Below are 12,558 nucleotides of genomic sequence, written 5' to 3'. Positions count from 1 at the left end.
ATCCCCAATTGTGTCCTTTCTCACAAAGTGTGCACTCATTCACTTCCATTCGTGGATTTAAAAGGAAAATACTGTTATAAGAAATGTGGTGTAACCTCTATCTGGCTGTTCATTTCCGGTCTTGGAGGGCCAAAACACCTGGTTTTCATTCTTTCCTTCTAATTGGGGACTGATTCAGACTTGGGACACCAGGTAGGTGCAATTAACTACCAGCCCTCCATAAACCTGATCTAGCACATGCCTCCACCAATTTCAATGCTTATAAATGAGTGGGGAGGAGTTCATAAATGCACATCTCTGGAGAAAGAACAGAGAATTGGGATACAGGGGTCACGGAGAGACTGGCTACATCTCAATAGTCTGGAGCAGCTTCTTTTCCTCTCATTCATCTACACTGAGGTGAAGGACCTGAGCATGCAAAATCAGATGTCAACCATATTGATATCACCTGCTTTGTGTTCTCAGACAATTAAAAGTGATTCCCCTTCCCCTAATTCACACCCCTTTCAGTTTCACTTAAATTTTATTTACCAGTGCTCCACATCATTTGCATTCTCTCTCTAAAATGGATTCTACCATTTTAAAGTGAACAGAGAGGAGGGAGCCAAAATATAAATGGAATTCAGCCAAGTGAACAGCAGTAGTGGAGAGAGTGAAAATACAAATGGATTTCAGCCAAGAGGTGGTGAGAGAAGAGGCGTAAAAGGGGTGGCGGAGGGAAACCAGTAGCAGGAGGTATATCAGCAGAAGAAAAGCGTTTTATATCTGTATTACAGCCACTTGATATTTATTTTTATACTTCAAAGATGCAAAAACAGCAGAAAATAGCTAAAACATGTTTTTTTTATGTTAAAAGGCCTGCCTTATGCCTTGCTGCTGCCATGCTCCTCCTCATGCTGCCAGTGTAGTGGGCAGCATTGACAACAGCAGGAGTGTAATCAGTCGTGGCTCAAGCCATGACATTTTTGGGAGGCAGGTGTAGCATTGCTGTTACCTTGATCAGCTGGAGAAGGGAAAATATTCAGCAACTCTTGGAGGACAAAGAAATTTGTCCTAAAAAATGTTTTGTTATTACCAAAACCAACGCATTTAGGATGCAATATCCCAAGGAAGGGTACAGTATATGCCAAAACATGTTGTTTTAAAAAATAAATAAGTATTTTCAAATCAACTTCCTTTGTCCTAATTTTCCTTTTGCTCTTTGGTTCTTGTGCGTTTTTTGAAAAGTGATGGAGCGACAGTATTTTCTTTATGTAATGGCATGGGTGATGACTAGAGATGCAACGGTACACACACAGTATGTTATCGAACCATTCGGTATGCCCCCTACGGTTCAATACGCACATGTGAACAGCGGAATTACGGTATGCCTGTCATTTTCCTATAATTTCCTAAATGTATTTATTGCACTGCAGACTACACCCACGTTGTACATTCAGATCCACAGAACCAGGCGCGCAGGTTGTGGCTGTTAGGGGGCTCCTGAGGGCTAACAAACTTTACTCCACTGCAATGCCTCAAATGTAGCGACCACAGCCCCTTCCCCTTAAACAACTAAAGGACGATGTTCAATGACATCTCAGTAGGAAACCTGCCTAAAGGGGCCTCATCAAGATAGGGGAAACTGAAAACAAATATTCGCTCAGCTCCAACGTGACAATGGCGAGCGCTAGCGAGACAGAGAAGCAAATTTGAAGAGGCACCGACGTCTTTCAAATCCGCTGTGTGTGAACATTTTAGATTCAGCGTTCAATACGATGAAGAGGGTAAGACGACCATAAACAAAGTACAGTCTGCAAGCATTGCTTTGCCACTGTCGGCTACTCGAGTGGAAACACATCTAACATGATGTGTCATTTATGTCGCCATCACCCAGCCGTATCCCTTGCAGGTGGAGCTGGAGCAAGGATAGTCCACTCGTTAGCGAAAACACAATAATCTCTCGCTGCTGCCTTCCAACAACAATTTGCGACAAATTCATAAAAACAAAGAAATAACGAAAGCAGTGGGAGTATTCATAGCCAAATATTTGAGCCCTATTAGGTGGTTACTGACTCGGGATTTCGTCACCTCGTGAAAAAAATTGAACCGCGTTACAATGTCCCCTCCGGCACACATTTCAGCAGCAAAGTAATTCCCAAACTCTATGAAACATCACAGAGAGAAAATTGAAAACGAATTGACACAGACACCCTATCTAGCTCTCTATACACTGATAGTTGGACCTCCAGAGCAACTCAAAGATACCTCACTGTGACGGTTCACTATGTACTGGATTGGGAGAAGAAGAGCAACAGGTTGTCAAAAGTTAATAAGCACTTTTCATTTTAACGCGTTTCTCCCCTTGATTTCATACAGTAGAGACAGAAACCAGGCCTGGATGGATAGTTTTATTTTTGTCTATAGGAAAAATAAAGAGTTCATTGTATTTTTTTCTTAAATATAAAGATACCTTAAACGCACCACTACCGTTGCATCCCTAGTGATGACTAACCTTGCCTGAGACCTGAAAACTATGACCAGGCTTCAGATTAGCGGGTGTGCAAAAGACCAGGGTCCCAGACACTTACACCCAAATGCACGAAGAGTCTGGTGGACCAATGTGTTAAACTTGGCCTTCGTTATCAAATTATACAGAAAGAACGGGAGAAATGTAGGCCTCAACTTAATCAACCAGCCAATCATCTACCACAACACCTTCCCCCTAACCCTACATGTCTTGTGCGCACCGCAAGTTCTTGCCCGGATCCTGCCTCCATTTTGAACCACGCTTCACAGTCCTGTGATTCACTCAAATTAAATGATGACAAATACTGTACTTATTAAGGTCAATCTCATTAAGGCCAACTTTGAATCAACTTTGAAGCGTTGATGTCCCAGGCTTATATGCACTGTGCACAATAGCCTGGGGACGAGGTTACATTCCACATTACCTTGCTCAGTTGGGCCATGACTTCCCACAGCAAGCTGTGGAGCACCGACAGCTCCCTGCCCAGGTCGATGTAGCCCTCGAAGCCTCCGGCGTTGCTCCCCGTGTCCATGTTGGAGATCTCGTACAGGAATTGCTGCATGGAGCCCCACTCCATCTCCAAAAACTCATTCATGAAACACATGTGATCCTCTTTGCCACTAAACCTGAGGGGAGAAAAGACAGCAGTATGGAGGGAGCATATAGAGAGAGTAGGGGGAAGGAAGAGAGACACGGGGACAGAGAGAAAGAAGTCCCCACAGACAGTGAAAGATTGAGGGAGAAAGGGACAAGATACAGTGCCTTCTGAAAGTATTCAGACCCCTTTATTTTTTCGACATTTTGTTAGGCTACACCCTTATTCTTAAATTGATTTTTTCTTCCATCACTCTACTCACAATACCCCATAATGACAAAGCAAAAATGGGTTTTTAGAAATGTTTGCTAATTTATGAAGAAAACCCCCCTGGAAATATCACATTTACATAAGTATTCAGACCCTTACACAGTACTTTGTTGGAGCACCTTTGGCATCGATTACAGCCTCGATTACGGCATCGATTACAGCCTCAAGACTCCTGTGTTGTCTTGGCTGCATTCTTAGGGTTGCTGTCCTGTTGGAAGGCCCAGTCTGAGGTCCTGAGTGTTCTGGAGCAGGTTTTCATCAAGGATGTCTCTGTACTTTGATCCGTTCATCTTTGCCTCGATTCTGAGTAGTCCACTAGTCCCTACCTCTGAAAAACATCCCCACAACATGATGCTGCGACCACCATGCTTCCCGTGACAGCAGACGCTTCACCAGACGTGACACTTGGCATACAGGCCAAAGGGTTCAATCTTGGTTTTATCAGACCAGAGAATCTTGTTTCTCATTGTCTGAGAGTCTTTAGGGGGCTTTTGGCAAACTCCATGTGGGCTGAGGAGTGGCTTCCGTCTAGCCACTCTACCATACAGGCCTGAGTGGTGGAGTGCTGCAGAGATGGTTGTCCTTCTGGAAGGTTCTCCCATCTCCACAGAGTAACTGAAGAGCTCTATCAGAGTGACCATCGGGTTCTTGGTCACCTGCCTGACAAGGCCCTTCTTCCCCGAATTGCAGTTTGGTCGGGCGACCAGCAATAGGAAGAGTCTTTGTGTTTTCCATTTAAGAATGATGTGTGTCCTTGGAGATCTTCAATGCTGCAGAAATGTTTTGGTTCCTTCCCCAGACCTGTACCTCGACACAATCCTGTCTCTGAGCTCTATGGACAATTCCTTCGACCTCATGGCTTGGTTTTTGCTCTGACATGCACTGTTAACTGTGGGACCTTATATAGACAGGTGTGTGCCTTTCCAAATCATGTCCAATCAATTTAATATACCACAGGTTGTAGAAACATCTCAAGGATGATCAACGGAAACAGGATGCACCTGACCTCAATTATGTGTCTCATAGCTAAGGGTCTGAATACTTATGTAAATAAGGTATGTCTGTTTTGTACTTTCAATACATTTGCAATTTTTTTCTTTTCTTTTTCGCTTTGTCATTATGGGTTATTGTGTGTAGATTTGCTGCCTTTTTCAAATATATTTTAGAATATGGCTGTAACGTAACAAAATATGGAAAAAGTCAAGGGGTCTCAATACTTTCCGAAGGCACTGTATATAGTATCGAGTACAGAGAAATAGAGATAAGGGGGTATGGAGGGATAACAAGAGAGGGGAGAGAGACAGTGTGAAAATGCAAAGAATGAAAGAGCAGGTGAGGAGATGGAAGGATACACTACAAAACACAGGTGATGGTGAGGGGGAGAATTGATTTATTCATTCTTTAACCTTGTCTACAATGTGACAAGAACATCACAAAAACTAATAATTTCTGTGCAGACAGACTTCTCCACCCCCTGAACATTTGTGCGATTAAAACCTGTTTCTGTCACTTTTGTGCACAATCGTCTTGTTTGTGGACAATCATGTTGGATGAATTCTTCATTCCCCATCCCCAAAGAAAAACAATATTTGGTAATACTTTACTTCATGCTGACTGATATAATGTATTATGATGCAGTTATAATGCATAGTAAGATTTAAGCAAGGCATAAGCATGTATGACCCCATTGTAATGTTGTGGAAATGAATGTATTGCTTCCTGGAGGAGTAACTGGTCGAGGACATAGATAATGACTTATCAAGGCTTGATTGGTAGTGGACATACTGAATAAATTGGGGAAAGGCAGATTATTTTGTACAGTACAGGTGAGGGGTGGCTAAATGTGAGTGAAGGCTAAAATAAAGGTTATGTTAAAAGAAAGGAAAGGCTATGTGGGAGTAAATTGTACATAGGAGGAAAGGCAAAAAAAATAAAGTTACTGGTAAATGTTAACAGCTGAATGTGAGGGAAGGCTAAAAGAAACACAATGATAAAATAAAGGGAAGGCTGCATGGGAGGGAAGGTAGTGACTGACTTGGAGAAGCTGGCCAGGTTCTGCACCACCTTGGCGATGAGGGTAAGAGTGCGGGATGTCCGCTCTCCGGGGTACTCCTGGGTGAGGTTAAAGAGAGAGGGCGACATGATGGCGGGACACAGGAAGCGTAGAAAGAGGGAGGAGCTGATGAGGCGGTCTGCGATGTCCTCCCTTCCCCGTTCGGCACACCGGACCCTCCAAGAGGCAAAGACGTCCTTCAGCTCCCGTGGAAACACACTAGAATGAACGGGTAGGACAGAAGGACAGAATTGTACTTTATTTTCCATTGCAAATGTTTTTTTTTTTTTGGGGGGGGGGGGCAAACACCCCACCACACTTGAAAGGATGCTATGTCACTGACACATTTGTACAATGACATAGTTCATGTGAAAGAAGTTCTGACCAATGAGAGTTGACAATCTTGCAGAGTGCCAGCTCGCAGCACATGCGGAGGTTGGCTTGGTGGTCGGCGAGGACAGACGGTGGAGTGCGCATGGGATCCACTTCACAATTCTCCTCTGACTCGTATAATGCTCGAATGAATTCCCCTGTCAACAAAACAACGGTTCATTAATCCCCATCAGAATCTTCTTCTTCATCATAGTCTTCTGATCAACATCATTGTCACTCATCATTTCAAATACTTTAGCTGTGCTTGATTGTGCTTGCCTGTTCAAAAGTCTTAAAAGTGCTAACCCCACTCACTTGGCACTCGAGTCAAGGTCAAGCAAACACTCAAAGTATTTGATCGATTTCAAATAATATTTGAAACCATTTCTGGATTTGATCATTTCAGGTAATTTTCCACAGGTATTGGTATACAATGAAATAATCTTTACCTATGGCATCCTTGAGGTACCGGTGCCCTATCAATTTGAGGTACTCCTCTATGGCTTTAGTAGCAAGGGTGTTCTCTCGAAAGATCAGATGCTCTCTGTCCATGAATCTATCCACCTCGCACATCGCCATGTCTGAAAGGAAGTCCTGAAAAAAGAACATGCTCCTCAAACAAACAACACAAACACAATTTGACAGCAGACACATTTACAAAACATTTAGAAAGGGGTTTCTCTCCAACAGGAGTGCTTGGCCACACCTGCTGTAGTGCCTTCCTTCCTACCTTGGCCTTGCCTGTGCTCTGGAGAATGTGCACCAGCGCGAATGCCACCTCCTCTTTGCTTTTGACACTGAGCAGAGGCTCCAGCACGGCACACAGCGTACGGTAGTTATTGGTGATGTACTCAGCGAACTCCTTGTACAGCTCCATGGGCAGGATACTCATGGTCTGGTAACGGGACTTGAGGCGGATTGAGGCATTGATGACCTTGCCACCGCCTACACCGCCACCCTTAGCCAAAGCACTGGGCTGGATCACCGGGTACCACTGCTCCACAAACTGCCTGCCTGTGATGCTCGATATGGGGATAGTGACCAGGCCGAGGTACGTGCTCTTCTCCTAGGTTAGAGAACAGAATGGAGAATAGAATAGAAAGGAATATTTGAGTAACTCTGCAAACACAAAGATAGACAAAGAGAAATACAACCACCATAGAGAGAAACGCACACACCTTGCGTCTCTTTTTGTCTGTCTCCTTGTAAAGGTGCAGGCGTAGGCTGCGAATGGCAGGCAAGTTGTTGAACTCAAAGTGCTCGCCCCAGAAGACAGTGTCCGTGCGGGGCTTGCTAGTGGTGCGAGCGTACAGCATGTCATCCAGACACAGCTCACAATAGTACCGCTTCTTAGGAGGAAGGTCCCTGGCCTCAATGATCCACAGCTTAAGCACATTGTCCACCCTTCGACTGTTGTCCTAAAATGGCAGCATTGGAGACAGAGCGAGAGAGGTGAAGACTGCTGAAACTAATGGAGATGATCTTACAATTTTTATGCCAAAATGGCATTTTGAGTGTGGACTGCAAGCAGGGTCCTCTCTATTTGTTTACCTTGTTTGGCTTGATAGCTCTCTGTAGATTCTCAATCCATTTGTCTCTCTCAGCGGCCGAGCGGCAGGCAAAGCATTTCGTCCCTGAATTGGTGGTCACCTGCAGTCAAACAGACCCATAGAAGTGAATTCATCAATTATATTATTTGTTGCTTGTTAGTGTGTGACAGTTGATCAATTGTTATGACCTTGACCCATCAACTGGGAAGACACAGCTGTAATAACTGTTTCAGATGTAATATTAGGAGAGATACTATCCTCTATTCTTCTGGCAGCAGTGCACACACCTCAAAGCAGTACTCCTGGCCCAATATGCTGGAGTGGACAGGTTTGATGACAGCATCTTCATCCAGCGTGAGGTCCAGAGCCTCCGCTGCACTGCTAGGGGAGAGCAGGGACTCGTGAGAGTGGGACTCCTTGAAGCTCTGCATTAGACGGGTCCTAAAAAGAGATAGAGAGAGAAGGTGTGTTTAGGGTAACAGTGCTTTGAAACAAGCACTACTAAATATCATTTGCCACAAGAAGTAACCACTGTTACAATATATTGTACATATTGGAAAACACCAGGCAAAAAAAAACAGAAAAGAAAAGGAGTATAAAATAAAACATTACAGAGTATAGAAGAAGGACCACAAGTGTAAGTCACACATGCAAACTTTTGGGAAAGTGTTAGCTACCTCTCCTGATCAGCACTACGGAAACGGGGTAGAATCATGTGGCGGAAGCTGCTGGTTCGATCCAGTTTGGGCTGGCTCTTTGCCCTCTTGATGGAGCCCTTCAACTTTCGACTGAGGAAGCTCTATTAGGGACAGCAGACGAGACACAGGTGGGGATGTCCATTCCATAAATAATGTAGTCATTAAACCCTTCTACAAAATAGATGCTATCTGCAAAATCAGTGCTAGCACGTGTCCATGTTATTGTTGGTGGTGATGATGGTTATTATTTTTTTTATTTCACCTTTATTTAACCAGGTAGGCTAGTTGAGAACAAGTTCTCATTTGCAACTGCGACCTGGCCAAGATAAAGCATAGCAATTTGACGCATACAACAACACAGAATTACAAATGGAATAAAGTTATGGTACTGATGGCCACTGGAGGAGGCTATTGGGCTACAGATAAAGCAACAATGTCCATTCAATAATGTTGTTTCAGTGGGCTATGCTGATTCAGTCACTAAGATGGATGGTGTAAGCCTTTTTGAAGACTTGAAAACTCAATTGGTAGGAGTACTGTTCTAAGGTTGAACTGGTGTACTTTTCATTTGGAATCTGTAAATTAGTACCATTACTGTTAGCAAAGGTGTAAAGTACTTAATTAAGTACAAATACTTTCAAGTACTACTTAAGTAGTTTTTTGAGGTATCTGTACTTTACTTTACTACTTATATTGTTGACAACTTTTACTTCACTACATTCCTAAAAAAATAATCAACTTTTTACTCCACACATTTTCTCTGACACCCAAAAGTACTTCTTACATTTTGAATGCTCAGCAGGACTGGACAATTATCAAGAGACCATCCCTGGTCATCCTTACTGCCTCTGATCTGGCAGACTCACGGAACACAAATGCTTTGTTTGTAAATTATGTCTGAGTGTTGGAGTGTGTCCCTGGTTCTCAGTCAATTTAAAAACAAGAAAATGCTGCCATCTGGATTGCTTAATATTAGGAATTTGATTTAATTTCTACTTTTACTTTTGATACATAAGTATATTTTAGCAATTACATTTACTTTTGATACATAAGAATACTTCAAACCAAATACTTTCAGACTTTTACTCAAGTAGTATTTTACTGGGTGACTTTTACTTTTACTTGAGCCATTTTCCAGTAAGGTATCTTTACTTTAACTCAAGTATGACAATTGGGTACTTGTTCCACCACTGACTGTTAGCCTACTACCTATTACTATTATTGATTCTACTCTGTACAAAAGGGAACAGGGAGATTAGGGAGAATAATGCTAGAGAGCAGGAAGTGAAGCTAATATGGGTGGGTAGAACTCTACTGTAAGGCCTGGATTAAGTGGAAATGACAGGTAATGTAGCATGTTCCAGTACTTACTTGTTGTCTGAAGGGTTGTGGGGGGGCAGTGGGAGGGGTTTCCATGCTTGGCTGTCTCGCAGTGGCAATGCTCTTCCTGCGAGCTCGAGTGTGCTCTGTGTGAGAGAGAGAGAGAGAGAGAGAGAGAGAGAAGGAACCCGAGAACCTTAAATCCAGTCTGAAACTGTAACTTAATATCTACTCTGTACATGGGAAAAATTGCAAGAACAAAAACAATACAAACACAAACAAAACTCTTGTTCTGAGAAGTTGAAAATACTGTAGCATGATTTTCACTACCATTCTATATCGCCAGGTGAGCCAGTGCCTGTTTGTTTTGCTTATCAGTTGGGTGCATATTTTGTCTGGGCCATGTTCAGCAGGCAAATGTTGTGGAATGTTGCAGATTTAACAGTCAAGAATAGAGCTGATAATTCTACTAATAATAATTGCTACTAATTAATAATTGCTATTAATTCTAAATGTCAGAGAGGCATGTTTGTTCTATGTACTATCTGAACATTTTCTGTGCTTATTTCGCACACATCACGCCTATGGCCTGGCCCTCTCCTTCATTCCCTAGTCGTGCCAACGGTTTTAAGGGGTGCGGTCAAGATAAACAATGAAGAAATCACAAGTACAGTCAGCTACACAATGAAGAAATGCTAGCCATATGTCCACATCATATATGTCTACATTCAGAAGCAGATACGAAAGTAGGCCACCAGCAAAATTACGTGAAAATGGAAAATAACCACCAACTGGAGGGCAGACTATATGAAAGTACTCCTTGGCATATGGGCAGATGAGAATTATCCCCTGCGTCAACACTTTTGTTCCCCCCTCTCCATCGAGCCAAGCGACTGAGGGAGCTTCAGTTGGCTAGCCAACTGGGGGGATACCTATATAATCATATTATATATGAATAGCACTCACTCTACTCTACTTCTATACAACCTATAACATAAGGTCATCGACTTTGTTGTTTAAAGCATTGGTAAATTAAATATCTCAAACCACCCCAACAAGATGGTTGCCAGACTGTAAACAAACAGGCTATTTTCTACCAATTCAATTCCTATGGTTACACCCACACCCCCTTAATTTCCCCCTTAATATCGGACAGTCAATATCTGACATTTTCCTCAGTTTCCCAGTAGAGCAATGGTAACCTTCTGAATACTTAAGGCACTATAAATACTCACTCTCCTTCTCATCTGTTCTTCTCTCCCACGCACTCTTTTACATAATTCCAGTGGTGTACTCCCCTCTCCTCTCATCTTTTTCTCTCTGTCATCCTCCCCTCTCCTCTGTACCCTCTCTTTTCTCGTCTTTTTCTTTTCATCCTGCTGCCTAACAAATGTCCCCTGCTAGTCATTTCTCTAAGAAGGGCCACGCATTTTAATGTGAGTTGATACATATCAATCAATTAAGTAATAATAACAGACCCTAAAAGCAATCCCTTATTTAGGTTGTATACATACATAGATACATGCACGAACACACACACACTAATACGCAACTGTAATTTTCATCTAAAAAAGCCTATGCTGTATTGGAAACATTGTGTAATATGAGGTAGAGGTAGATTATCACAAAAATATAATTGTCTCAACTGGAATTTGAATCTGGATTGGCTATCCCTGGCCTCAGATCAATTTAAGATGGATGCATTGATTTTAATCTGACTTAATTGATCTCAAAACCCGCACAGTTAAATGTGAAAAACATTATTTGATTTAATTCTTACTAATAACCCCCATAAATACTTGTCTAGTGGAGTATTCTCATATGATCTCAGTGATTATTGTCCCATAGTATGCATTAGAGATACGAATGAGCAAAATCCTGTTTTCTGCTCAAGATGACATGTTCTACTCTGATTCAGCCACTGTCTCCTGTATACCTGACCCTATGTTGGCTCTAGAAAATGTCTCCTCAATATTTATTCCTCTGGCAGACAAACACGCACCTTTTAAACAATTCAGAGTCAAAGATAGATCAGATTTCTTCTGAGTGATCAGAGCTCATTCAGATGAGATATCAGGCTTGGGCCAAAGCATGGAAAACTGACTGTGTAGTAGACTGGCAATCTTTCAGACATTTAATAGATGTATTATCTCGATTAAGAAAGCTAAATCAAGCTACTGTTTAAGCTCCAACTCTGACTCTACTGGTGATCCTTCAAAATGTTGGAAAACAGCAAATGCACTGAAGCGTATAAATTCCTCTTCTTCCCTGCCTAAGCAAGTTCTGTCTGACTTTGGCATCATAACTGAGAAGAATGGGATAAGTGATTATTTTAATTGTCATTCTATCTCGGCAAGCTTTTTATTTGAGAGAAACGGTGGTGTAGTTGACCCTGGTCAGTAAATCAACTGCTTTTCCCTCTGCCAGCCTCTAGCTGACTCGACGGTTAACCTGTCAACTTCTAGTTAATCTTTGTTTTCAATTCAACAATTAACTATTTGTGATGTGCTACATGCCTTGCTTTAGATTGAGGGGGGAAAAATCCACTACAGCTGATAAGCTTGATCAATTTTGATGAAGCTCTCTGTCCCCCTGGCTGCGAAATCATTAACCCATATTGTTTACCTGACAATTATATCTGGTACTATCCCCAAGGTTTGGAAGGTGGCCCATGTACTCCCACTTCACAAAGTTGGTGACCCTTGTCACCCTTGACCCTTGTGACCTAAATAATGAACTTTCTTGGATAGCTAAAATACTAGAATCCTTGATTCATTCTCATTGAAGATCTTTCTTATCTTTGAAATGTATTCTAAATGTACATCAGTCAGGTTTAATACCAGGTCAGATCAACATCAGATCAACATCTCCGCTGCATAGTTGTAAATTATGTGCGTAACTGTATGGATAAAAGGCATCATTGTGCTGCCCTCTTCATTGACCTGTCAAAGGCTTTCGATACTGTTGATCACTCTCTGCTAATTCTGAGGCTTTAGTAAATTGGCCTAGACCAGGCTGCATACAACTGGTTTAAAAATTACTTGACAGATAGAACTCAATGTACGGTGCTTTGGGAAAGTATTCAGACCCTTTGACTTTTTTCATATCTTGTTACGTTACAGCCTTATTCTAAAATGTATTACATCATTTTTTCCCTCATCAATCTACACACAATACCCCATAATGACAAA

General features: G+C 42.2%; 1 protein-coding gene across 3 annotated transcripts in view; it reads right to left on the bottom strand.

Annotated features, from left to right (window-relative positions):
- LOC109903543 (ras/Rap GTPase-activating protein SynGAP-like) overlaps positions 1–12,558 on the bottom strand; it is a 115,156-nt gene that overhangs the window by 24,219 nt on the left and 78,379 nt on the right. For all 3 annotated transcript variants that reach the window (XM_020500317.2, XM_031788695.1, XM_031788696.1), the window contains 10 exons: positions 9,419–9,513; positions 8,027–8,148; positions 7,637–7,790; positions 7,351–7,449; positions 6,978–7,217; positions 6,530–6,865; positions 6,249–6,393; positions 5,813–5,957; positions 5,410–5,646; positions 2,934–3,135 (listed from right to left, as the gene is read on the bottom strand). In XM_020500317.2, the coding sequence (XP_020355906.2) occupies positions 2,934–3,135; positions 5,410–5,646; positions 5,813–5,957; positions 6,249–6,393; positions 6,530–6,865; positions 6,978–7,217; positions 7,351–7,449; positions 7,637–7,790; positions 8,027–8,148; positions 9,419–9,513 (1,775 nt within the window). The remainder of the gene's footprint in view (positions 1–2,933; positions 3,136–5,409; positions 5,647–5,812; positions 5,958–6,248; positions 6,394–6,529; positions 6,866–6,977; positions 7,218–7,350; positions 7,450–7,636; positions 7,791–8,026; positions 8,149–9,418; positions 9,514–12,558) is intronic.

Source organism: Oncorhynchus kisutch, linkage group LG14 (assembly GCF_002021735.2).
Source record: "Oncorhynchus kisutch isolate 150728-3 linkage group LG14, Okis_V2, whole genome shotgun sequence".
NCBI lineage: Eukaryota > Metazoa > Chordata > Actinopteri > Salmoniformes > Salmonidae > Oncorhynchus > Oncorhynchus kisutch.
Note: the sequence above shows the minus strand (reverse complement) of the source record. Positions and strands in the feature narration are given on the sequence as shown.